The following is a 27,471-nucleotide window of genomic DNA, read 5'->3' as shown; positions in this document are numbered from 1 at the left end:
AGTTCTCCGCTTTCCCTGTTCAGTAAATTTCAGCAGTTCTCTGTAACTGGGCTGTACCCACTGCACCCTAGGCAGGCATTCAGCCAGAGATTCCTCTCACAGATACAGAGAGGAGGTGAGCAGCCATCAGCGGGGAAATAACAGATTCAGGACTGTTTAGCAAAGCTGGACATACACAAGTCCATGGGGCTGGATGCAATGCATCTGAGGGTGCTGAGAGAGTTGGCTGATGTGGTTGCAGAGCCATTATCTTTGAAAACTTGCCACGATCGTTGGAGGTCCCGGATGACTGGAAAAAGGCAAATATAGTGCCCATCTTTATAAAAGGAAAGAAGGAGAACCTGGGGAACTACAGACCAGTCAGACTCACCTCAGTCCCCAGAAAAAACATGGAACAAAGTTCCTCAAGCAATCCATTTTGAGGCACGTGGAAGAGAGGAAGATGATCAGGAACAGTCAGCTTGGATTCACCAAGGCAAGTCATGCCTGAGCAACCTGACTGCTTTCTATGAAGAGGTGACAGGCTCTGTGGATGTGGGGAAAGCTGTGGACGTGACATACCTTGACTTTAGCAAAGCTTTTGATACAGTCTCCCATAGTATTCTTATCGGCAACTTAAAGAAGTATGGGTTGGATGAATGGTCTGTAAGGTTGATAGAAAGCTGGCTAGATCATCGGCCTCAATGGGTAGTGATCAATAGCTCACTGTCTAGTTGTCAGCCAGTATCAAGCGGAGAGTCCCAAGAGTTATTCCTGGGGCTGGTTTTGCTCAACATTTAGATGATGGGATACATTGCACCCTTAGCAGGTTTGCAGATGATACTAAACTGGCGGGAGTGGTAAATACGCTGGAGGGTAGGGATAGGCTACAGAGTGACTAGACAGATTAGATGATTGGGCCAAAAGAAATATGATGAGGTTCAACAAGGACAAGTGATGAGTCCTGTACTTAGGACAGAAGAATCCCATGCACTGCTACAGACTGGGGACCAACTGGCTAGGCAGTTCTGTGGAAAAGGACTTGGGGGTTACAGTAGATAAGAAGCTGGATATGAATCAACAATGTGCCCTTATTGCTAAGAAGGCTAATGGCAAATTGGACTGCATTAGTAGGAGCATTGCCAGCAGATTGAGGGAAGTGATTATTCACCTCTATTCAGCACTAGTGAGGCCACATTTGGAGTACTGTGTCCAGTTTTGGGCCCCCACTACTGGAAGGATGTGGACAAATTGGAGAGTCCAGTGGAGGGCAACGAAAATGATTAGGGGCTGGAGCACAAGACTTATGAGGAGAGGCTGAGGGAAATAGGCTTGTTTAGCCTGCAGAAGAGAAGAGTGAAGGGTGTAAAGGGTTTCCAGGCAGGATGGAGCTAGGCTGTTCTTGGTGGTAGTAAATGACAGAGCAAGGAGCAATGGTCTTAAGTTGCAGTGGGGGAGGTTGGATATTAGGGAAAAACTGTTTCACTAGGAGGGTGGTGAAGCACTGGAATGGATTACCTAGGGAGATAGTGGAATCGCCATCCTTAGTGGTTTTTAAGGCCTGGCTTGACAAAGCCCTGGCTGGGATGATTTAGTTGGGTTGGTCCTGCTTTGAGCAGAGGGTTGAACTAGATGACCTCCTGAGGTCCCTTCCAACCCTAATCTTGTATGATTCTGTGATATGCTACCCAGCAGGCCCCTCTCTGGACTTACCATGAGTGTGGTTTGGCTTCTGCAGAGGGAAGACATGCAGACTTGGCAGGTTCTAAAGAGAGGACATTAAAAGGTAACTGCAGTAAATATTCAAATAGTTCAGCAAGCTGAATAAATATTTACTGAATGTTAAAACTGAGTTCCAGAGCTGAGTAGTGTGCTACTGATCATTCATTGATGCTTCCCTGCAAAAAGTCCAGCTCAGGGGCAGCTTTCAGACTGTTGAGACAGCAGTTTCCTGCTTTGTTGCTAATTGAAAAAATTCAAAGAGCCAGTGTGAGCTAGTGGATGGCAGATTGGGAATCAAGGAGACCTGTGTACTATTGCCAGCTCTGCCATGGCTTTGCGAGTCACTTAACTTTGTGCATCAATTTTTGTCAGTAGAATTGGGATAATACTGGCTCCCTTTGGCTAGTGATTAAATACTGATTGAGCCTTCTTGTATGCTGAGGTGTTAAACTCTCCTCTGTGTCCATGAGGGCAGAGGCACTCACTGCCTTGCAGTATTTAATCTCTTTGCCTGCTCTCTTGTGTGTGGACCTGGCTCTGAAATTAATGAATATCCGTCATGTTTCTGTTAGTGGAGTGGTGACACCGAGGTACACAAGTGGCAGCTGCATCCGTGTAGGTTTTCTCGGATTTACATGGCAGCATTAGTTTTCACCCTGTGGTGGAAGCTGGCTGGACTGAGGAGCAGAGAGCATGCCTTGGGCCCCGTGCATGGTGTCACCACGTCTAACTTTCCCATGACCTCTCTGCCCTGTGTGCCCATGGAATCCCAGCGCCTCCTTTCAGTGGCTGGCTGACCCCCCTTTGCCTGGTGCTGTACAGACAAAGGAGACAGCTCCTGGCCTCAATAGCCTACCCTAGGTACTGTGGCAAGGAGAGGAGGGTGTGAGTTACTCCAATAAGGCCAGTGTCCGACTGGTAAGAACCCCAATACCTGGAGCAGCTTTGGCCCCTCTACTGCCGACTGTGCCCTGAGGTTTGTGTGCTGCAGTGGGGCATCCAGGCTGTTACAGGCACAGCTCTGAGTGTCTCTATTTTTAGAATGTCATCTGATATGTTTCAAAACTCTAGGGTGGATAGGCATCTCATGTTACCATGTGTGTTAGCTGGCCATGGTGTGGTGTTGGCTCCTCCCAGAGTTCACTGCAGCCAGCTGCATTGAGGTAGCAGCTTGCCTGTTTACACTAGGGTTTACAGCCTGTTAGCGATCACACTGCAGAGGTGGAAACATTCCCTTTGGCCTGAGGTTACCGAAGCAGATAGGTGGGTTCCTTTCAGGCAAAAGATGGAAATGGAGCCCAGCGTTCACCTCCCCCATTGCATAGTTAATGCAGGTGGGGACACAGGTGTAGTGATGGGGTGGGCCCTGGGATCAGATCTTGGGGCAGCTCAGAATCAACCTCGGCTGTTTATGAATCTCCATTGTCCTCAGAGTTTATCAATGTCCTTTGATTTGCTTCCAGCCTCCACTGTATCTTTAGTATTGAGCATATGATTCAACCCCTCTGAACCTTCACCTATTGGTATCCTAGCCTAGGACCTGGGATACTTGGATTACTTAATATTGTGCAGGTTAGTTGGTTAGAAATAAACACTTCCTTTGGACCTGTTAGTGGCTGGCCCCTTCTACAAAGGGACTTCCCAAGACCACATTAAATGTGTGCACCTTTGACTTGCTTTTCTGACTTCAGGTGTGTAGGATCCACCAGTCACTCTTGACTCAAACGGACACTACAAACAAAACATGAACCCTTTCTGCGACGATTTCCAAACAGCCCTTTTTTCAGCTCACTCGCTGCCAGCCTCTCTCCTCTCCCCGTCCTGTGATGGGGAGCACTCTGAGGCCAACTGAGACAACCCTCTTGGTGCAGTCGGAATCAGCCTTCCTTTTTCATGTCTCCAGCAGTGTTGCCCATTGGAGTCAGAGCCGGAGCTCCAGGTCAGCTTGTGCTGCTGATGTGAAATGTAATGAGTGTCACTTTGATGTGACTTATCTTCATGACCTGAGCTGTTCTTGTGTTACGTGGCTCATCGAGCTCAGCTAGCACAGAGTGGGATTAATGTGAAAATACTTCACCGTTCTCTGGCAAATGGATTTGCTGAGTTTTCAATAAAGATGGAAATGCTGCAAATACTGCCTATGACCCTGAGCATGGGGAGGAGACTGGAGGCTGAAAACAGACAATTAAAGTTGACAGACCAAATACCCCTTTATGCAGCCCTTCTGGGTCCCCAAAATCTGCTGTTCTCCAGACTGCAGCTGCAGCATAAGTGAAACTTTGTGATGTCTCTGCAGGCCAGCTGTGTGTGGCAGAGTTCTGCCATTGTGCATGGCTTCCTGCACCCCATTCCTCCTCGTTATCCTGAATTCCCAGTGGTAGGCTGCTTCTGGGCTGTAATTGGGCAATTTACACCATGGAGCACTAGGGCCTAATTTAAAGGATCCTGGCCTTGAAGTGTGTCTAAGGCATTTGTGACAAATCCTTTGGTTCCTTAATGAGCCCTGGCTGCCTTTGATAGCGCGTGGAATGAGCTGAGGATTATTTGGGCAGTAATGTGCATAGCATCTTGCTAAGAACATCAAAATACTTTGTTGTGGTTTGGTATTTTCTCATTTCCTTAATACATGGAAGCAGCAGGATGTTCCTACCTGGAATGTGAGAGAATCACAATCACGCGCTACCTGCTGGCTGGGGACGACCTTGCATCTGATCATGACAATACGGACAGCAGTCAGGGGCTGAGAGATCAGATACTGAGTTTCCAGAATGAGCCTGTCAGAGCACTCTGGCCAGCACCCCAGTGGGAGAGGCTGTGCCCATCATGGAGGGAGCTGGCATCATCTGCTGTTCCTTGCACCAGGCTCTGATCTCTTTGTACCTACACCACATTTGGCCATAACGTTTTCAGGGTCACATCTGTATTCACTCTTAAAAATTCAGACACTTTTTGAATTAATCTGTGCTTTGTCGGCTTTGTTTTCACGGGATGATCAGTAGTGGCGTGCCCAGCCTGGACGGTTGTAATTCAGTACTGGCCAGTGGTGCCCCTGGGCTTCTGCACCGTGCCCTGTGGCTGCCCCCATCTCTAGCATGACGATTGTGGCCCACCGGAACAAGCCCAAACAGGCAGTCCTTCCACTTGACCAGCAGTCCTTCCATGTGGCTCAAAATGGAGCGCTGCATGCTGAGCTTTGTCAACTCCCTGGACAGAATCTCTGCATTGGTTCGCTGAGGGCAGCTCAAAGCACTCCGTTATAAGCAATGAAGGGCTGGCCCTCTGTGCAGAGTGTGGCTGGCTCTGCAGCTCTGGATTTGCTGAGCACTGAGTGTTGCTCCAGCCTCTCGATGGAACAGCTGCAGAGCCTTCTCCGTCACTGTCTCCTGCATCTTGCTGAAATACCTAGACACTTCTCAAGGAAAAACAAGATCCAGGTGAAAAATGTCAGTCTTTTTATCCCTCTGCTTCAGTCACGGGTGTGGAGTGAGGTTGAAGTATGTATGTGATTGTGAAAATTGTTAATGGGTATTGTAATTGCACCTAGATGCCTGGGCCCTGTTGTTCTAGATACTGTACAGCCTTGTAACAGACTGTGAACTCTGAGGCAGAGATCATCTCTAAGGAAGATTGATGTTATCTAAATTGTGTTCTTGTGCACATTGATGTTGTGGAAAAGCCACATCAGAAGTGGGTTGTATATTTTCATGAGAGGTTGTGGCCAGGGGTGTGCGCAGGAATAAAATTTGAGGCTTTTGGAGGGGCATGTTATGTGCCCCCACTGCAGCCCTGGGGCTGAAGAAGCTCACTCATTCTGCCCCGGCCCTGGGACCAGAGGAGTTCTGTGCTCCCACCGATTATTGGGAGTGCTCATGACCTGATTGCCCCCTCTAGTGCATGCCCCTGGTTGTGGCCATTCTGAATATTTGATTTCTGAGATCTATCTTTTTAAGTGTATGGATGTATCCAGGGTTACATTCCTCACCTCTAGTATACCATTGGAAAATTCACTTCTACGTAATGGACATTAGTGATGCTGAGAGGAGATAAAGCAGAATCCCAATCCATTCTAATCCCTCTATCTCAGTTGCACAGAACTTTCTAGGAAATTTCTTTGGGGCTGAAATGTTCCATGCTTAGGCTTCCACCCAATGCCAATTAAAAAGACATTTTTTTAATGTGGACTGTTTGGGGTTCTACAAGCAGGAACATCCTGTCTCCTTGGGGCTTCTGTACATCAGGAAAAGGGTTAGAGGTCAGATTGGGGGAGCTAACCCCTCTGTGACTTCAAACAGGTTTCCAAGGCTTGGTCTGCATGCCGTTACCCCAATGTAACTACAGGCATGATGTGAACCAGTTCCATTAAGTGCAGCTTTGAGCGTGAGAGCTCTTCATTGTATCAGTTGCCCATGCTGCAAGCTAAACTGATGCAAGCCTTAACATAGATGTATTTAGACCAGTATAAGCGTCCCTTATACTTCTTCTCATTCAGGCATAGCTATATCGGTTATAAATTCCTTTATAATAGTATACCCACATCCATACCAAGGGGCTGTGCCGCTAGAACTGCAGGGAGAGAGCTGGGGGGTTCCTCCACTGTGGTGTGTAGAGTCCAGGCTGCTCACGTGGAGCTGGTCCTGCTTTGTGTTTCAAATGTTAAATCACAAGATGAGTCAGAGCAACATAGCTGCTCCCTGGTGTCGCTGCTCTGAGGCTGGGTGCCATGACTGCAGGAATGCCCTTTGGCCAGCAGGCGTAGAGGCGAGTTAGTGCTAGGGTGAATTTGCCAATGCAACAGTCTCTCCATGGAGTGGGATCCACTGTGAAAACGTTTGAGAAGCTGTACTCTGTTCATTTCTAATCTTGTACCAGCAAGTGACCAGAAAGACCCTGATACAGTGGCTGAAAAGGGACCTCAGCAATTCAAACGGCCTATTCCCAAAACATCGTCAGCGCTGTGCACCACTGAAGTGTGAGAACTGCCTGGTAGCTGGTGGCCAGTGCAGGTTCTGCAGAGCAGTGAGCGGGAAGGGATCTGGAAGTACTGTGGGATACCTCGCATGGGACAGTCGTGCAGGCAGGGCTGTGACTCTGAGGAGATGAAAGCAGGATATGGGGTTTCACCTGTATTAATGATCCCTGTGGGAACAGGGGAGTAACCACAAAACATACCCAGACGCCTGCCCTTGGCACCCCGTCCTCCCTGGGGTGTCAGAGCAAGTCTGCACCGGGCTGTGTTGTCCCTGTAGTGAGCCTGTCTGTTCTCTGCAGGAGCATGACATCGAGACAGCTTTTGGAGTCGTCCATGTCACCATGCGGGGCACGGTGAGAGGGAACAGACCTGTCATCCTCACTTACCACGACATTGGCCTTAACCGTAAGTCCTCTTGCTCTGATGACTCACTCTCCCATCTCCAACCTTCATTGGCTCTGAGTCATAGTGGTTCCTGGGATGCAGAGAGCACAGAAGCCAGGTGGGTGTGGAGTTGAGATGAGGATAGGCATGAGGCATGTCACTCCCTGGATTAGGGTGTCACAGATGTGCATGGGGAAGAACATACAACAAGCCCCTTGTCTGGAGTGCAGCTCTCTGCAGCCCTGGAAGGCCTTGTTGGGGAGGGGCTTGTGGGATGCAGAGGAGTCAGCAGTTCAATCAAAGGACCAACTGAGTTGAGCACTGACTGACGGATCTAGCTGCCACGTGGTGTCCCCTCACTGGTGACCCTCCTTTACAGACAGGCTAGGCACACGAGTTATGGTGTGGTGCTGAGAACCGCTGTGAGGCAGGCACTACTATTTATGGCTCCTCAAAACCCCAGCCACTCTTCCAAAAGGTTTCGCACCCAGGAGCTTCCCAGGCCCCTCACATAATGGCTCTGAGGAGAAGCCCAGCTCCTGTGTAATGTGAGTAACCAAGGCTTCCTGGGCTGGTTGCAAACCCATGCTCCTGAGGCCTGTGTTCTCTTGCTATAGACTGTCTGTGTGAGTGATCCACTTTGTGCAGCACAGTGACTAGCTGGCTGGCTGAGCATTAAGGTTAGCTTGTGATTATTTCTGCCCCGCATGTCCTCTCTGCTCTCCCGTCACCGAACGCTCCCTAGATTGCTGTCACATGGACTTTAACAGACCCCTGGTCACAGCATGCACTGCCAGCTCCAGGCGTCCAAGTTTTGCCCAGCAGCGAGGGGGTTGGCGGAGCAGCCAGGTTTGACCTGGTGCAGGAGGGAGCACTGCTGCTCCAAGCATGTATTTGGGCTCACTGGGCATTTCTCTTGCAGACAAATCCTGTTTCAATGCATTCTTTAACTTTGAAGACATGCAAGAGATTACCCAGCACTTCGCTGTGTGCCACGTGGATGCGCCAGGCCAGCAGGAAGGAGCTCCCCCGTTCCCAACTGGGTAAGAGCTCTCGGAGGCCCCTTTTCAGAGCTCCAGATGTGCTCAGGGCCTGCTCACACGGAGATGCTATTTAATCCAAACGGGCCTACCTGGTCAGCCCTGGGTAGGTGGAAAGGGACACTCAAGAGGGATCACTCCAGCCTAGCGGGGTCTCTACCTGCTGAAGGCAGAAGGAGCACTTGCTTCGCTAATAGCCAGTGCTGGAAGCGGTGCTGCTGGGAGCTTTTTGATTTAGCGCATGATCCCAACAGACCCAAACTAATACAAAGCTGCAGTTCCTCAGTCCGTCCTTCCCTCCCTTCTCCAGCATGGGACCTGTGCTCGACAGTTCTCTCTGTGAACATGGCTTATGGGACGGGATCCATAATGTGCCATCATGCCGCAGTGTCACTGCAGAATAATTACCAGTGCCCACCCCATTCAAACACTCCCAGTTCTTGGAATGGAGTCGTACGGTTCGTGTCTGTGTCGCCTCTGATGGTAGGTGTTTGGAGGCTCCCTGATTCCAGACTCTCCTTTGAGTTTCAGGTACTGCTACCCTAATATGGACGACCTGGCTGAAATGCTGCCTGCTGTTCTAACGCACCTGAGGTGAGTTTGCAGAGGGGCCTGGGTTGACTCCTGGTGGGTTATTGCAGGAGGTCACGCTGCCATCCCAGCAGCTCCCTGCCTGTGCTCCCGTGGGCTCTGCTTGTACCGCATGCGAGGGACAATGGCTTTCCTAATGCGCACGCCCAGCCCACACTGCCTTAGCATGGAGTGTCTCTGAGGGGAACACGTTCTTGCTGTGTGACTGCAGGGCCATTGACCCAAGCGAGCTGCTGGATGGAGGTGGGTTTGAGTTCAGAGTGTCGCTTCTGACTCAGATGTGTCTGTATTTCAGCCTAAGAAGCATCATTGGGATTGGAGTTGGAGCTGGTGCTTACATCCTCAGCAGGTTTGCAGTAAGTAGCTTTCCCTGCCCCTACTAACCGTACTGCCCCTTTGCAGGGCATGAGCAGAGAAGCAGGGATTGCAGGATATATCCAGATGGCCAAATGAGAGCTACTTAGGGTCCCTGAGGGGTTAAACAGAGCCAGTGCTGCTCTACAGCCTTGCCGAGCTCCGGTGAGTCTATCGTGTAGTGATGACATCAGGCTCAGTAGAGAGCTTAGTTGTGGCTGCTGGAGAGGTCAGTGAGTTAGGAACTAGCCCCTGGCACATGTAGGAGTGGAGACAAGTAGATACCAAACTTGTGTGAAAGCAAATCAGATGTCCAGTGGTCACAGTATTCTGTACTCCTGTGATACTAACCAACACAGCACTCCACAAACTGGGAGAAACTGACCCCATTACTGGTGCTTTCTGATCAGCTCAGGGAGGGTCTTGTCCTGTACTTCAGCCAGTTAAAAGCCAGCAGGGGTGTTAAGCTGAATTGTACTGTTAGAAATGGAAATTACAACATCCCAAGTGAAACTTACTGATGACACAAAGTTGGGAGGCATCATCAGCACAGAGGATGACTGGAATGTCATACTAGAGAATTGGATCACCTGGAGGACTGAAGTAAATGGGATGAAATTTAATAGTACGAAATGCACGGTCATACGCTTAGGGACTAATAACAAGAATTTCTGCTATACACTGACAGTGAAGGTAGGAATCTGAAGTGTGGAGCAAAGTTCAGTTTAATGTCCTGAATTGTGAAAGCTATGAAATTTATGTTCTATGGTATCAGCACCTCTTCTGGCCACTTTGCAACCTGCACAAGAATCAGAGATTTTCCAATTGTCTGAATGTGCCGCTACCTCTCTTCAAAGACATTGCACCTCCATCATCCATAGTCTAAACCTGGAGCAGACAGTCTGCAAGCTGTCTGACATAGTTAGAGGGCATACATGTTCGCTCTTTCTCTCTGGTATTCTCAGAATCTTCAAACATTTCCATAGTTTTCAGTTTATCTAAAGCTGAGGTGGAGAGTGTGGGGGGGTTCCAAATCCATATGAGGGACAGTTGGGCAAAGCTGTTGGAGAAGAAGAATCAAGATGCTGAGCTAGTGGGTGAACTGGAGTCTGGGTAGGAGGGGAGGTGACGAAAGAAGAACAGGAGAATAAAAATATGGGACTGGGAAGTGTGAGAAGGAGGAAAGAAGGAAAATAGGAAAGGTTTCAGGTCAGGAGAAACAGGAAAAAAATAGGCCTGGGTATGTGAGCAAGCACCATGGGAGAAGGGAAGTAGAAGAAAATTAAATCTGCAGATGCATCAGTGAGTGAGCATCAAGGGGAAAAAACCTGAAAGGAAATACAATTGGTGAAAAGGGGACTGGATCCAAAAACTGTGTTAGATAAAAATAGATCCTGGAAACGTACAAACAGCCGCTCTGTTTGTTCATATACTTTAGGTCCTTTGTAGGTGAGCTTCTTGTTTTGTTATTGATGGAATACAGTTCAGAGAGGTCTAATGCAAAAATGAGGGCCCACTAGGTGAAGAAACCCCACTTGTGGCTAAACTTGGTGAAAACTGGAACAACCACAAGAACATCGAATCTAAGGAGCCATTCAAGCTGAAGAGAATTAAAGAACAGGCCAGCAAGAGTAGAGTTGGACTTACAGCCAAGGAGAGGAAAAGTTGATTCTTGTCTGAAGTCACACAGTATATTGTTAAGTAATCTTTGTTCTTGTTAATAACAATGCAGTTGATACTAACTGCACAGCATGTACAAACTCACAAAGATTAATGTTAGTAATTTACAGTTTATTATTATAAGCAGTAAGTCTTTGGTAATGTTCTCGATGGCTTATGCCCCTGGTACAATTTTGGGGTTTCCCTTATAAAGTTCTAAACATTTAAAACTATCCCTTTTGTATTGGTTTGCCTCTGCCTCCCCTCACAGTTTGCCTCACCTAGCTGGGTCACCACAATCGTACGTAAGACAGGGGAGGTAATTGTCCTGCTCTACTCAGCTCTGGTAAGGCCTGGCAGCTGAAATACTGGGTCCAGTTCTGGGTGTCACACTTTAGGAAAGGTGTGGACAAACTGGAGAGAGTCCAGAGGAGAGCAACAAAAGTGATAAAATGTTTAGAAAACCTGACCTGTGAGGAAAGGTGGAAAAAACTGGGCAAGTTTAGGCTTGAGACTTATCTCAAGACTTATCATTTTTGTTGTTTGCAATTCCAATTTCCCATGTTTAAGAAAGAAATTCCAACTGGAAGAGATGCAGAGAGAGGGGCTACTAGGATGATCAGAGAAATGGAGGACCTGACTTATGAGAGGAGACTTAAGGAGCTTGGCTTGTTTAGCGCAGTGGTTCTCAACTGGGGGTACGCGTTGCGGGGTCAGCAGAAGTCTTCCAGGGGTACATTAAAGCATTAGCAACGTCAGTACAAACTAAAATTACATACAAACAATGACTTATTTATACTTCTCCAAATACTATACATTGAAATGTAAGTACAATATTTATATTCCAGTTGATTTATTTTATAATTGTATGGTAAAAAGGAGAAAGTAAGCCATTTTTCAGTAATGGTGTGCTGTGACACATTTATGTCTGATTTTGTAAGCAAGTAGTTTTGAAGTGAGGTGAAACTTGAAAAGGGTACAGTAGTCTTGAAAGGTTGAGAGCCACTGGTTAGTGTAACAAAACAAAGGCTATGGGGAGATATGATTGCTTTCTATAAATACATCAGAGGGATAAACATCAGGGAGGAAGAGGAGTTCTTTAAGAGCTAGTGTTGGCACAAGAACAAATGGATATAAACTGGCCATCCACAAGTTTAGATTTGAAATTAGGCAAAGGTTTCTATCCGTGACCGACGGTGCCTGGGGTTCCCCTGAAGTGGGAGGTGTGTTGGTGCAATTCCCATCCTGTGCAGGCCCCGAGGTGTCATGCATTGCCTCTGTCTGCCTCTCACGCCACTGTTCGAGAGCTTCTTTGGTGCGATGGGGCAAAGCAACCCACCTGGGCTGAGCGGGAGGCAGTCCTGGAGTCTCTGTGGGTGTGGCAGAGCTCCAAAACAGTAGCACTGGGCAGTATAATGGCCCGGGAGCCTCTCTGGGCGTGGCTGAGCTCAACAAACCATCTTACTGATCACTTCAGCAGTCCCAAGGCCCTTCTTGGCATGGCAGGTCTTGGCAAACCAGTCCTGCAGAGCAGTCATTAGTCCTGGCTACCCTCTGTGCGTGGCAGGGCTTAGCAAAACACTCCCTCTGGCAGGCCCTGGGAGTGAGTCTCTCTCCTCTATTGTCCCACTCGGCTCTGGGGCCTCTGCTGGGCTTTTAACCCCTGCTTCCTGCCAAGGCGTGTGTAGCTTGCATGACGGGGAGAGACCTTTCTGGCCCCTGAGGGAACTGAGGGCTCCCCCTCTGGCGGGAGGGGCTTATACACCCCGTCACCCCGTCAGAGGAGTGAAGTTCTGGAACAGCCTTCCAAGGGGAGCATTGGGGGCAAAAAACCTAACTGGCTTCAAGACTGAGCTTGATACGTTTATGGAGGGAATGATGGTCTGATGAGGCTCCCTACAATGGCATGTGGCCCACCCACAACTGCTATTAGCAAATGTCTCCAATGATACTAGATGGGGAGGGCTCTGAGTTATTGAAGAGAATTCTTTCCCAGGATCTGGCTGGTGGTCTTGCCCCCATGCTCCGGGTCTAACTGATGGCCAGATGTGGGGTTGGGAAGGAATTTTCCCCCAGGTCAGATTGGCAGAGACCCTGGGTATTTTTGCCTTCCTCTGCAACATGGGGCATAGGCCACTTGCTGGTTGGAATAAAGTAAGTAGTGGATTCTCTATAACTTGAAGTCTGTAAAACAAGATTTGAGGACTTTAGTAACAGCCAGGCTTATTGCAGGAGTGGGTGGGTGAGGGTATGTCGCCTGCAATGTACAGGAGGTCGGACAAGATGATTGCTATGGTCCTTCCTCTGAGTATCAAAGTTAGGCTCAATGGGCTATTGTTCCCCAGTTCCTCTTTTGTTCCCCTTTTTAAAGGTAGGTGCTGTGTTTGCTCTTCTCCATTTCTATGGGACCTTGCCCATCCTCCATGAATTCTCAAAGATAATTGCTAATGGTTCTGATACTGTTTCAGCTAGTTCCTTAAGTGCCCTAGAATGAATTTGATCAGGCCCTGCTGACTTGAAAACATCTAACTTACCTAATTATTCTTTAATTTGTTTTTCCCCTTTCTGGCTTGTGTTCCTTCCCCCTTTTTGTTCATATTAATTGTGCTAAGCATCTGGTCACAATTAACTTTTTATAAGGAGACTGATGCAAAATAGACACCAAATACTTCAGCCTTCTTGGTGTCATCCATGATTAGCTCTCCTTTTCTGCTAAGTAGTGGACCTGCGTTTTCCTTCTTTCTCTTGCTCCTAATGAATTTATAGTACCTCTTCTTATTGCCTTTTATGTCCCGTGCTGGGCGTAACCCATCTTGTACCTTAACCTTTCTGATTTTGTCCCTACACTCTTGTTGTACTCCTCCTTGGCAATTTGTCCATGTTTTTCCTTTTTGATTTTCAGGTACTTAAGGAGCTCCTGTAACAGCCATATAGTCCTCTTACTGTTCTTCCATTTTTCCTTTACATCGGGATAGTTTGCTGTTTTGTTTTTAATATTGTTTATTTGAGAAACTGCCAGCTCTCCTGAGCTTTTATTCCTTTAGATTTTCATCCCATGGGACCTTACCTACCTATTCTCTCTCCCTCTCTGTATTTCAATCTCTCTAACTCCTGTGTCTTGGTCCCTTCGTCTGACATGGCCTCTGCAGCAGCCCTGTTTTACAGTGACCTCTCCTACTCCTCTCACTCCCACCCCTTGGGATCAGATCATGGGGAGGGTTCTGGGCCTCTCCTTTCCTGTTCCTGCCACTTATAGCCCCTTGTCCTCGCCCTTCCCACTTTCTCCCCTTTTTGAACAGCCCTGCATCTGACTCTTCTCTCCTCCTCCATGTTGCTGTCATCTACTGTCCACCCAACTCCTCATCAGCCTTCCTTTCCGATTTCAGCTCCTGGCTCTCTCTTCCTCTCCTCACAATCTCCAACACTCATCCTCACTGACTTCAACTTCCATGCTGATGACTTATTCGAGCTCTCATCTGTCTTCACCTCCTCATTTGACCAGCAGCCCTGGTTCAACTCTCCCACTCACTTGCCCTGGCTTTCCCCAAGCCCTACTCTTCTCTGAATTCCCCGTCTCTGACCATCACCTGGTTTATTTCAGTATTGCTCACCTGGCCCTTTTGTAATTTCCAGTCCATCAGGGCTGATGACAACTTGTCTGTTCTCAGCCGTCTCCTCCCTGTACTCCCTTCCATCGATATGGTTGTTGGTCCTCTTCCATTACTCTCTCTCCTCCACCCTTGACTCTTTCGCCCATTCTGCCCTCCCAACCTCCAGCCCTGGCTCAGCCCCAGAATCTGCTTCCTCCATTCCTGCTTTTGCGCTGCAGAGCATCTCTAGCAGAAATCCTGTGACCAGGCCAGCTTCCTCCATTTCAAGTTCATTCTCCTTTTAGGTCTGCCATCTGCCTTGCTAAACAAGTCTACTTCTCCAGTTCCATTGAGTCCCTCACCCATAATCCCAGCTGCCTTTTTACCACCTCTGACTCACTCCTCAAACTGTCCACTTTTCTGTCCACACGGGTCTCACTGATTCCTTTAAAGAGAAAATAGGTAAAATATGACGTGACCTTCCCTCCCCCCAACAATTCTCTCCTTTTTCTCCCCAGCCACAGATGTAGAAGTCACCTTCTCTCGTCCTTTATCCCCTCCACTTGCCAGTACCCCATTCTGTTCCCTGATTTCTCTCATGACCACTTTCCCTCCATTACTCTTCTTAATCTTTCACTCTCCTTTGGCTCTTTACAGTTCAAACATGCTTTTGTCTCTCGCATCTTAAACAAAACAAAACACCCTACCTTCAATCCCACTTGCCTTTCCATCTACTGCTCCTTAATTGAATGCACTGTTTAAAATCACTGCCTCGAGTTCCTCTCCTCAAATTCCATCCTAGACCCTCTCCAATGCACCACCTACCTCTTGTACTTCACTCAAACTGCTCTCTGCTGATCATTTCTTAGCCAAATCTCAGGACCCGTGCTCCAGCCTCATCTTCCTTGACCTGTCAGCCATCTTCGACACCATCGGCCATGCTTGTCTTGAAAGCTTGTCCTCCCTTGGCTTCCATGACTCGGTTCTCTCCTGATTCTCCTTCTAGCTCTCAAATCACTCCTGTAGCATAGCTATCAGAAGATCCTCTTCATACCCCCTACAGCTTTCTGTGGGGTTCCACAGGGCTCTGTCCTTGGTCCTCAGTACTCCACACCGTATCTCTGGGTAATCTCATCTGCAAACACAAATTGAACTATGTCTATGTTGATGACTCACAGATCTTCCTCTCTACTTCAGACCTATTTACTTATGTCAAAACTAAAATCTCAGCCTGCCAGTGACATCTCCTCATGGATGTCTAGCCATAAACTCAAGTTCCACATGGTTAAAATAAAGCTCCTAATCTTAATTTAAATTGACATCCAACTGCCTCAGTAATTAAATCGCTCAGGGGTGTCCACACCATGCTCGTGTTGGTAGAGTGCATCTTCACTAGCAGCACTTGCATCGATGCACAGAGCACTGCACCATGGGTAGCTATCCCACCGTGCAACTAGCTACAGAGGGTTTTAGGAAGGGCTTGCAAAGTCTTGTGGCACTAAAACATTGTCACAGGGGGGAATGGGAACATGGTTTCAGCCTCCCATGATGCAGTTTCCTCCCTCCCTTCCCTGATATCAACAGCAAACAACCCATATTTTTGTACCTTTTTTCAAAAGTCTGGCTTAGTCACGTGTATGCCATACCCAAGAAGGATGGACCCTGCTCGGCTGTGCACTTTTGTTGAGAGCATTACCAACACCTCGCGCCTTATCCTACAGTATTTCCAGAGCTGAGACAGGAGCCAACACGCAGAACATTGCAATGTCATTCAGGCAGCCCTTCTGCAATCTATAGAACAAAACAATTCCCAGTTGCTGCTGGCAGTCGCACAGCAGCTGAACATCGTGGCGCACTATTTCTGGTCCCAGAAAACAAGCACTGAATGGTGGGATTGCATCGTTATGCAGCTGTGGGATGACAAGCAGTGACTGCAGAACTTTTGAATCCAGAAGGCCACTTTCCAGGAACTTTGTGCAGAGCTTTCCCCAGCTCTGCAGCACAGCAGCGCTAAAATGAGACCTGCTGTGACAGTGGAGAAGTGGGTGGTGATCACTTTGCTACCAGTCAGTGGGGAATCAATTCAGAGTTGGTAAACCCACTGTGGGAGCTGTTGTGATACAAGTATGCATGACTATTAATCGACTTCTGCTAAGAAAGGTAGCAACTCGGCAATGTGCAGGACATAGTGGATGGATTTGCTGCACTGGGGTTCTGTAACTGCAGTGGGATGATAGATGGCGCACACATCCCTATCTAAGTTGGCACCAGACCACCTGGCCAAAGAGTACCTAAACCGAAAGGGATACTTTTCAATGGTGGTATAAGCGCTGGTGGCTCACGGGGCATTTCACATCAATGTGGGATGGTCAGGAAAGGTGCATGGCATTCACATCTTTAGGAACTCAGGTCTGTTCAGAAAGCTGCAATCAGGGACTTTCTTTCCAGATTGCAAAATAACCATTGATGATGTTGAAATGCCAATAGTGATCCTGGGAGACCAAGCCTACCTTTTTCTCCCATGGTTCATGAAGCTGTAAACCACCCACCTGGAAAGTAGTAAGGAGTTGTTCAACAATAGGCTGAGCAAGTGCAGAATGGTGATGGAATGTACCTTTGAACATTTAAAGGATCACCGGCTCAGTTTCCTTACTAGGTTACACCTCAGTAAGGCAGCTTCCATCAAACTAAGTTTGTAGTGTAGACCAGGTCTAAGTCTTGTAGATTTTCTTTCATAACATTTCTAAACCCTTTATCCTTCCACACAGTTAAAACTCTCATCCAGGCTCTCACCAGTTCATGTCTCAATTACTGCAACATTCTTCTCTGGTGCTGACAAATGCAACCTAGCCCCACTCAGATCCATTCAGAATGCTGCTGCAAAGATTATTTTTCTAGCTCATTGCTTTGACCACCTCATCCCTCTCTTTCTTCAGGCTCCCCCTTCTCTATCACATCAAACATGAGCTGCTTGTCTTCACTTGCAAGGCCCTTCACGACTACCCCACCTGACCCATCATCTCTCATTCAGTATCAAAAAGATAATGCCCACCTCCAATCAGCCCATGATACCAGCCTCCATTGCCCACTTCTCAAATTTTCTAACAAGCACCTTCATGCTTTCTTCCCTGCTGTTTCTCTCACCTGGGAGAACTCCCTATAAACATCAGCAAAACTAATTCATGGTCCTCCTTCAAACCTCTCCTTAAAACGCTCCTTGCCATGAGGCCTACAAAAACATTGTCAGTGGTTAGGCTGCTGATGTGCTGAGATCACTGCCTCTCATGCTAGCCAATATTGTCTCACTATTTCCTTGTGCTCCCCCTCTGCCTGTCTGACCATTTGTCTGTGCCTTGTCTTAGCCTTAAATTGTTAGCTTGACGGGGCAATGATTGTCTTTTTGTTCTGTTTTTACAGGCTGGCACGTTGGGGTCCTGGTCAGCCACCGGGATTCCTAGCGCTGCTATGATACAATCATAGTGCTATGGAATCTTAGCTCAACCCTTTGTATTGACTCTCATCTCTGCATTAGTAGCTAGAAAGATAAATCTCATTTCTAAAATCTGCAGTTCAGACTTAGAGCAACATAAACAGCTTTGCTGAGCTAAAAGTTCAGTGAGCCAAGACAGCTAAGAAATCCAGAATGAAAGCTGTCATTGTGGGTCTCCGGGCGCAGCAGGTTCATGCTCTTGCTTCCCAAGGCAAGCAGTCTGGATTCAGAGTCTAGCATGGCCATGTGTATTAGGCAGTGTCCAGGCACCCAGAAAACGGACATCTGAAATGGTTCTTCTTCGAGTGCTTGCTCATGTCCATTCTGAATGTAGGTGTGTGCGTGCACCACATGCACTGGTGCCAGAAGTTCTTCCGCTAGTGGTACCTGTAGGGCCGGCTCTAGCGCCCTCTGCAATGGCGCCCATATGCACTCGCATATATGGCGCTGCTGGCCCCCTCCCTCTCAATTCCTTCTTACCACTTGTGACAGTGCTGGACCAATTCTCTTGCTCTCGCAAGTCTCTGTGTTCCTAGTGTTTTTCTATCTTTTTAATACCAGTGTATATAGTTTCAAAGTTCTAGAAAGTTGTTGTTAGTTAGTAGTTAGCTAGGTTCGAAGCTAAGGAAGCTCCCAGGGTCGGGGCATGTCTTGATCCCCGGCTTTCAAGCCCTGCGCTTCTTGTAAGAAGCCTGTGCCATTGAGCAGCCCACATCAGAGCTGTCTGAGGTGCTTGGGGGAAGCCCACCTCTCCATGAAGTGCAAGATTTGTAAGAGCTTTCGCCCAAGAACCAAGAAGGACCGAGATATAAGACAAAAGGCCCTTCTGATGGAAGCGGTGCTCAGACTGGTGTTGGAGCTGAGATCAGACTCGGGTCCGAGTAACACAGCCTCGCTGAAAAGTGCTCCATCAGCATCAGAGCTCCCCTGGCACCGTTCATCATCCCCGGTGCCGAAGAAGCGCCAGAAGAAGGTGCACTCGGAGTGGGAGCATTCACCAGCACCGAAGCCGGCTAAGAAAGCCTCTAAGCCGGATTTAGCCCAGAAAGGGTCTCCGCCCAGATGGGCATAGAGTCCGGCAACCGTGCCACTGCCAACTCCAGGGAATAGTAGGGGGCCGCGCCACCTGTTGGCCCTTTCCACGCCTGAGGCATTCCAGGCAATGAGGAGCCTGTTGGCCTCGCAAGTGCTGCCTACGCCACGAGAGGGTAGGGCAGTTCATAGTGGGGGACGCCGACGTCAGCTCAGTGACCCTGGCCCTCGTTGGCGGGCTGCCCTTCTCCAACCTCCAGGCGCTCGTCAGGCTCTTGGCACTGGTCACCAGAGCCGCGCCAGGACAGATCGAGTTCGTGGCATCAGTTGCTGAGTGATAGCCACTGGTCCCTGGGGCGTTGGCATCAATCCACTGAATTTCGGCACTCTTCGGAGTCCCGAAGTTCTCTGAGCACAGGGCATCATATATCGCCGGCACATGGCACCGCACAAATCCTTATAGGAAACCCAAGAACAAGACGCGATCGCAGCTTCAACAACTATTCAGCTCCAGTCACCGCTCCCCGGCACCGGATCTTCGACGCCGGGAGTCAGATAAGCAAACAAGGTCAGTGCCCCAGTGGTCACCAGAATGTTCTTCCTTGAGCTTGGGAGATGAAGTGGTACTTCCCCCGAAGGAGTGAGTTAAGAAGCCACTGTGTCAGTCCCTATGCCCCACAGATGGGGGGATGGTTGCAAGGACAGTGGTCTGGGCCCTGGCAATACTGGGACCCCTGGGGGTTCCCCCACCCCACAGTGCCATATCATAGTATCATACAATCATAGAATATTAGAGTTGGAAGGGACCTCAGAGGTCATCTAGTCCCAACCCCCTGCTCAAAGCAGGACTAACCTCAGCTATATCATCCCAGTCAGGGCTTTGTCAAGCCTCAGCTTAAAAACCTCTAAAGATGGAGATTCCACCACCTCCCTAGGTAACCCATTCCAGTGCTTCACCACCCTCCTAGTGAAAAACTTTTTCCTAATGTCCAACCTAGACCTCCCACCCTGCAACTTGAGACCGTTGCTCCTTGTTCTGTCATCTGCCACCACCGAGAACAGCCTAGCCCCACTCTCTTCTATGGGAACTTCAGTGCCACACTCCTCAAAGGACATCACTACGTCACCAACCGTAGGCATTGACTCAGACCATGAGGAGTCTATGTCAGGCAGCCCGTCGGTGGCCACCTAAACTAGGGAAGAGGTGCCTGCACCCCCTCAACTGCCGGCCTCCTCCTTGTCCTCCCTGGACAAGGCAGTAGCAGGCCCTTTGCAGGCCCCGCCGGACGATTATAGGGCACATCAGGACCTGCTGAGAAGGGTAGCGGCTAACCTGGGCCTTAAGATAGAGGAACTCAAAGAACCGGTGGATGAACTTTTTGGAGTTCTGGTATCAGCAGCTCCTTCTAGAGTGGCCCTCCCTGTGAACGACGGGGTGGTCAAACTGGCTAAGGCCTTGTGGCAAACCCCAGCATCTCTGCCCTCCACATCCAAGTATACCCACCCAGCTCTGAGCTCGTTGGTGGCCACAGCGGCAAACGAGTGAGATAGGCAAGGGCAATTGAGCTCTATGCTGAAGAATAAAGAGGCAAAAAAGATGGACTTATTTGGACGAAAAATTTATTCAATGGCAAGCTTGCAGCTAAGGATAGCTAACCTACAGGCGCTGCTGGGGCAATACCACCTTAACTTATGGCAGTTGCTCAAGAAATTCACCGATTCCCTCCCCCAGCCCTCAAAGCAGGAGTTTGAGGCCATCCTGGAGGAGGGTAAGACTGTGGCCAGGGCCTCACTATAGGTGGCTTCAGACGCGGTGGACTTGGCAGCACAGGCGATGGCCTCCACCGTGTCTGTGAGGAGGGCCTTGTGGCTCCAGTCATCCAGGACCTCCCGTTCGATGGCGGCGCTCTGTTCACAGACCAAAGTGATTCAAGGCTGCATGGTCTAAAGGACTCTAAGGCCATGTTGCGATCTTTGGGCCTTTATAACCTGTCCTCTTCAAGAAGTCACTTCAAGCCTCCACAACAGCAGCGCTGTCCAGGGGAGAGCACTATAGAAGACGGAATAGAGGTTACAAGCACTGCAGGGGCAATTCACCGGCATCATCCTCGAAGCCAGGCCCAAGCCGCCATTCCTCAGAGGGAAAGAAAGGCTGTTGAAAATGCGCCCGAGGACAACTGATCAGTTTGTGCCTGAGATCCAGTCTCCCGCCTGTTGCCTCCCGCCTTGTCCCCTTCTTCCTGGCCTGGAGGGCATTTATGTCAGACCACTGGGTTTTGAACACCATGGTTTCTGGCTACATTATTCAGTTCACTTTGATCCCGCCTTCCCACCCTCCTTCCCTGTCCTTCTTCAGGGACCCCTCTAACAAGCATCTCCTTGTCCAGGAGGTTCAAGCCCTCAGACAGTTAGGGGCGGTGGAGGAGGTTCCTCACAACCTGAGGGGAAAAGGGTTCTACTCAAGCCCATATTAGACCTGAGGGCTCTGAACAAGTTCCTCAAAAGGTTAAAGTTTTACATGGTCTCTTTAGCAGCCATTATTCCCCCACTGGATCCACGTGCTTGGTTCGCCGTCCTCGATTTAAAGGATGCTTACTTCCATATCGCTATCTTCCCGGGCCACAGGAGGTTACTGCGGTTTACAGTAGGTGAGCAGCATTTCCAATTTGCGGTCCTACCGTTTGGCCTTTCCACTGCTCCCTGTTTTTACCAAGTGTATGGTAGTCCTTGGTTTCAGATGCCTTGGACCTGGGGTGGGGGACCTACCTGGGGATCCTCAGGACGCAAGGTCATTGGTCCATGGAGGAGCTAAGCATGCATATAAATGTCAAGGACCTCAGAGCCATCAGGCTGGCCTTGCAAGGTGTTTCGGCCTCATCTGTCCAACAAAGTAGTGAGAGTACGCACGGACAACACAGTGGCAATGTATTATATCAACAGGCAAGGAGGAGCCAGGTCCCCAGCCCTGTGCCTGGAAGCCATAGGTCTCTAGGACTTTTGTGTGGAGCACATTACCCTAGAAGCGGTCTATCTTCCGGAGCTGAAGAATACTCTAGCACAGTGTTTCTCAATTGGTGTTCCGTGGAACCCTGGGGTTCCACAGGAACACTGTTAGGGTTCCGCGAGCAGCTGTTCTCTGCGCCGCCGAGAGCAGCTGTTCTCTGCGCCGCCGCCAAAAAAGGGAAGATGTCTCGGATTTTCTGGCGGAGGGTATCCAGTGTAAGTGTAATTTAAGTGAGAAATGCTTACCTTTGCTTATTTCAACATTTGAAGACTGCTAAGAGTTTGGGGGGTTCTGCAATTATTTATGGAGTTCAAAAGGGTTCCGTGGCCAAATTTAATTGAGAAACACTGCTCTAGCAGATTGTTTGAGCAGGTCCTTTTGCTCTCACCATAAGGGGTTACTCCACCAGGAGGTATTCGACCACATTTCCCAAAGGTGGGGAGTTCCCCAGGTGGACCTGTTTGCCACCAGGGAGAACTGGAAATGTGCCCGCTTCTGCTCTCTGTTGGGATCAGAGGACAGCTCCCTGTCGGACGCATTTCTACTCTCGTGGTCTGGGGGTCTTATGTATGCGTTTCCCCCAATACTGTTGGTGCACAGTCCTGTTGAAAGTCAAGAGAGACAAAGCTCGAGTCATTTTAGTAGCCCTGGAGTGGCCTCGCCAGCACTGGTTTGGGATGCTGCTAGACCGCTCTGTGGCTCTGCCGTGGTCTCTACCACTGCCCCCAGATGTCATCTCCCAGGACAACGGCTGGCTGCTGCACCTGGACCTAGCGTCCATACATCTGATGGTTTGGCTGCTGCGTGGCTGAGCGGGGAAGAGCAACACTGTTCAGCCCAGGTCTAGAGAGTGCTGCTGGAAAGCAGAAAGCATTCCACTAGAGCGTCCTACCTAGCAAAGTGGAAGCGCTTCGCCTGCGGGGCAGCTGATCACAGGGTGTCTCTGACCAAGTCTTCTATACAGATGAACCTAGACTACCTGCTTCATTTGAAACAGGGAGGCTTAGCCTTTTCATCGGTGAAAGTCCACCTAGCGGCAATATCGGCGTTTGACCCACCGATTCAGGGCAGATCGGTCTTCTCTCATGCAATAACTTGTAGATTTCTCAAAGGGCTGGAAAGACTCTTCCCTCAGATTAGAGAGCCAATTCCCCAGGGGGACCTGAACCTTGTCCTGTCTTGGCTCACTGCTCCACCCTTTGAACTGTTGGCCTCCTGCTCGCTTATGCATCTGTCCTGGAAGGTGGCGTTCTTGGTAGCAATCACTTTTGTGCATATGGTCTCAGAGATTAAGGCCCTGACCTCAGAGCCGCCTTATATGGTGCTTTTCAAGGATAAAGTCTAGCTCCACCCTCACCAGGCATTCCTCCCTAAGGTCATCTCCTACTTTCATGTTAACCAGGATCTATTTTTGCTGGTATTCATAGCTCCAGTGAAGAGAGGCATCTGCACTCACTCGATGTAAGGAGGGCTCTAGCCTTCTGCATCAATAGGACCAGATCGTTTTCCCACTCCACACAGCTCTTTGTGGCAATTGCGGATAGGATGATGGGCAAACCGGTTTCCATGCAGAGAATATCGTCCTGGATCACAGCCTGCATTCGTATCTCTTACAAACATGCTGGGGCTGCATCTCCAGCATTCCTATCAGCCCGTTCTGCTAGAGCCCAGGCATCTTCAGCGGCCTACCTGGCGCATGTACCTATTCAGGGTATTTGCAGGCCACTATGTGGTCGTCTGTGCATACCTTAACGTTCCACTATGCCATCATGCAGCAAGCTCGGGACGATTCAGTATTCGGCAGAGCGGTTCTGCAATCTTAATGGCCATGAACTCTGCCCACCTCCGGAGGCACAGCTGGTGAGTCACCTACATTCAGAATGGACATGAGCAAGCACTCGAAGAAGAAAGAATGGTTACTTACCTTGTAACTGATGTTCTTTGAGATGTGTTGCTCATGTCCATTCCACAACTCACTCTCTGTCGCCTCTGTCGGAGGGAACTGAGGGAGGGGGCCAGCAGCGCCATATATGCGAGCACATACCCGCGCCGCTGTAGAGGGCGCTAGAGCCAGCCCTATGGGTACTGCTAGGGAAAAAACTTCTGGCACTGGTGTATGTGGCATTCACACACACCTACATTCAGAATGGACATGAGCAACACATCTCGAAGAACAACAGTTACGACGTAAGTAACTGTTCTTTTTCACGTGTCTTGGTCTCTTCCTCATGGGAGTTGTGCTGGCAGAGCTGTGTGGGCAATGTAAACACAGCACCGGAGTCTCCACGTCTGGCTCGAATCAGCTTCATCCCTCCTATCAGCGTAATGAAACTGAAAAGACTCTTGCTGTAACTGTACCTTCACCAAACAGTCCCTGCTGATGAGCTAAGCAGCAGTTCTGCAGAAAAGGACCTGGGGGTTACAGTGGATGATAAGCTGGATATGAGTCAGCAGTGTGCCCTGGTTGCCAAGAAGGCTAATAGCATATTGGGCTGCATTAGTAGGAGCATTGCCAGCAGATCGAGGGAAGTGATTATTCCTCTCTATTCGGCATTGATGAGGCCGCATTTGGAGTATTGTGTCCAGTTTTGGGCCCCCCACTACAAAAAAGATGTGGACAAGTTGGAGAGAGTCCAACGGAGGGCAACAAAAATGATTAGGGGGCTGGAGCACAAGACTTGTGAGGAGAGACTGAGGGAACTAGGCTTGTTTAGTCTGCAGAAGAGAAGAATGAGGGGGGAGGGAATAGCAGCCTTTAACTACCTGAAATGGGGTTCCAGGGAGGATGGGGCTAGGCTGTTCTCAGTGGTGGTAGATGACAGAACAAGGAGCAATGGTCTCAAGTAGCAGTTGGGGAGGTCTAGGTTGGACATTAGGAAAAAGTTTTTGACTAGGAGGGTGGTGAAGCACTGGAATGGGTTAACTAGGGAGGTGGTGGAATCTCCATCTTTAGAGGTTTTTAAGATGCAGCTTGACAAAGCCCTGACTGGGATGATTTAGCTGAGGTTAGTCCTACTTTGAGCAGGGGGTTGGAGTAGATGACCTCCTGAGGTCCCTTCCAACTCTAATATTCTATGAGAATTCTGGGTGCTGACAACATATTCCTGTCATGGGTCTGTAGTTCACAAGACTCTGAGTGGTGCAGTGGTTAGGGACAGCCCTGGGAATCTCTCTGTTTTGCTGGGGACCTTCAGGGTGTGACTCTGGGAGAGTCACTTAGATTTTCTTGCTTCAATTTCCCTTCAATAGAATGAGGTCAGGCTACTACCCCTGCTCTCTGAGAAATGTTGTTAGCAATTATCTAATGCAGGGTTTCAGTTACAGGATTTCCTCTTATTTTGCTGTCCCTGCCTCTCACAGGGAATTTCCTAGCCATTGTGCCTCCTGGTCCTCTCACACTCACTTTTCAAAATGCTGCATGCGCTGTGTTTCTCTCATTGCAGCTGAATCACCCTGACCTGGTAGAGGGGCTTGTGCTCATCAATGTGGATCCATGTGCAAAAGGCTGGATAGATTGGGCAGCAGCCAAGGTGAGACTCTTCTCTCTCTAATAGCTATTTGCAAGGCTTGAAGAGAAAGACGAAACAGAAAGAAAATGAAGTAGGTAGAGAAGCTTGTCTCCTGTGTGTGATTGCTGCAGACAGGTTATTGAGCCATGCTGGGTTCTCAGCGATGCGGGGTCAGGATTGGACGTGCTTGGATGAGAGACCCTGGAATGCTGCAAGTCAGGCTGAGCATTCAGCTGCCAGCTCAGAGCTAGTACCGCACTCAGTGCCCTACAATGACCAAGGGTTGGAACATCTTTCTTGAATGTGCTGGTGACACCTGTGCTGGTGTGAAGATCACACCCTCTCCAGGGAGCCGTGTTCTGTGTGCTTCTCTGGCAGGAGCCAAACCCTTCCGAAACTCTAGGACATCATTCCCTGTGTCTTAAAGCTAGTTTGGCCTTTTACAGTTTTTCTGTCATCTAAGTTTCACCTAGAAATATGCAGTGCCAATTGCATGAGATGTTTTATTATTTTTCAGTTTTCAGGCTGGACGACCAACATAGTGGACATTGTCTTGGCTCATCATTTCGGTCATGTAAGTAACCTGCAGGCTGCAGAGCTGACGACACTAGGCAAGGTGTGGGCCTTACGCTTTGTACTCAACTGTCCTTCAGATCCTGAAATCTCTCTGCACCAAATAAGGGTTGCCACAGATATTGCCATGTTCTCTGCTGGGCAACTCTGCAGCCAGTAATTTTCACCTTTAGCAGCATCCATGCACGTCCAGTCATCTGCCCTGCCTTGCCCACTCACTCCATTCTCAGCTTCAGGCAAGGTAGTAAAATGTGAGAGAGTTTCCTCTCTCCTGCTGGAGAGCTGATTTCCTAAACAACCCCTGTCCCTTACCTGCACATAAGATGGTAGGATGGTGTGGCATATGCAGATGCCAGTCTCACAGCTGTGATGCCATCTAGGGATTTAGAAGTTCTCTGAGAAGCAGCAGCAGCACCAACGCAAACTCAGGTTTTAAAAACAAGATTCTTTTCTCACAGCTCCCTTTTCCTTGTGGTCCCAGTGCAGAGCAGCAGATCTCCGCTGCCATCTGGGGAAAAGCCAGTAACAAAGGAAGCTGTCTGTGCCCTTCACCATAAATTCTTATTTCTTGGGAGCTTATTTAGGGAGCAGCTCTGAATGTGGGCAGCGCTCAGGAACTTACCTTCTTTGAGCCCATCCTTTGCCCAGCCGTGTGCAGTGTCTTCCCAGAATTCAGTAATCCAAGTGAGTTCTTCACAAGCCAACACACTTTCATGGTAACCAGCGGTTTCCAGGCCAGTGTGTTCCAACAGAGGCCTTTTGTATGCAAACTTTTCTCTCCTGATCTCTGGCTTTACAAAACAATCCTTCTGCTCCCAGCGGCACCGCTTAGCAGCGGTTCCAGCTGGCTTTTACTGTTAGTACTATTTAGCTTTGAATCCCGCCATGAATTCCCCCACTGGTTGAATGTCTCCAGAAACAGGTTCTGTTGGTGGAGTTCCAGATGTGCCCAGTGCTATGAACACTGAGGACCTAAGTGGCAAGTGAGCCTGTAAATGGGGCATTCCTGCCATGGGCTTGTCAAATCCACAAGGGGTCATACATTTTGTTGACCCAATAATTAAGCTTTTCCCAGTCCCTGCATAACCTGTGCTGCTGGTCTGTCCGTGGAAACTAGTACAGTGGGTACCTGGTGTGTGTTTGCTCTGATGCTCCATATTTATATAATGCAGCTGATAAGAGGGGACCAGCACGTTGCTTTGTGTTCAGTCTGAAGATATTTTGGTTGCTATGAGAGTCCAGACGTGTTGGGGGAACAGTGGGACGATGTGTCTAGCCACATACCAGGGCATGAACCCTCCCTATTCCCCTCTGTCAGGGGGATGGTGTCCAGCGACATACTAACACACAAACCCACCTTATTTCCCTCTGTCAAGTTCTTGCCTTTGACTTCGGGAACAACAGGCCTGGGCCACCCTCATTGCTCTTCTCCTCCCCACCCCCCAACCTCGGAGGCAGCAGAGCCGGGCCGCATCCTGCTGAGACATTCCCAAACTAGTTCTACTTGCAGAATGGGGAAAAACAGATCCATGCTTCTTGGAAACAAAGATTCTCTCTAGAGGCCGACTGGTTCAA

At 49.1% G+C, this 27,471-nt stretch overlaps 1 protein-coding gene across 1 annotated transcript in view; it reads left to right on the top strand.

Annotated features, from left to right (window-relative positions):
- Positions 1–27,471, top strand: part of NDRG3 (NDRG family member 3) — a 94,014-nt gene that overhangs the window by 56,518 nt on the left and 10,025 nt on the right. Inside the window, exons 4-9 of the mRNA XM_067544535.1 lie at positions 6,970–7,075; positions 7,977–8,097; positions 8,626–8,688; positions 8,981–9,041; positions 25,258–25,344; positions 25,841–25,897. Coding sequence (XP_067400636.1) covers positions 6,970–7,075; positions 7,977–8,097; positions 8,626–8,688; positions 8,981–9,041; positions 25,258–25,344; positions 25,841–25,897 — 495 coding nt within the window. The remainder of the gene's footprint in view (positions 1–6,969; positions 7,076–7,976; positions 8,098–8,625; positions 8,689–8,980; positions 9,042–25,257; positions 25,345–25,840; positions 25,898–27,471) is intronic.

This window comes from Emydura macquarii, unplaced genomic scaffold, assembly GCF_026122565.2.
Source record: "Emydura macquarii macquarii isolate MOO-44397 ecotype Brisbane River unplaced genomic scaffold, CSIRO-AGI_Emac_v2 contig_177, whole genome shotgun sequence".
NCBI lineage: Eukaryota > Metazoa > Chordata > Testudines > Chelidae > Emydura > Emydura macquarii.
This window is presented reverse-complemented; position numbering and strand designations above follow the sequence as displayed.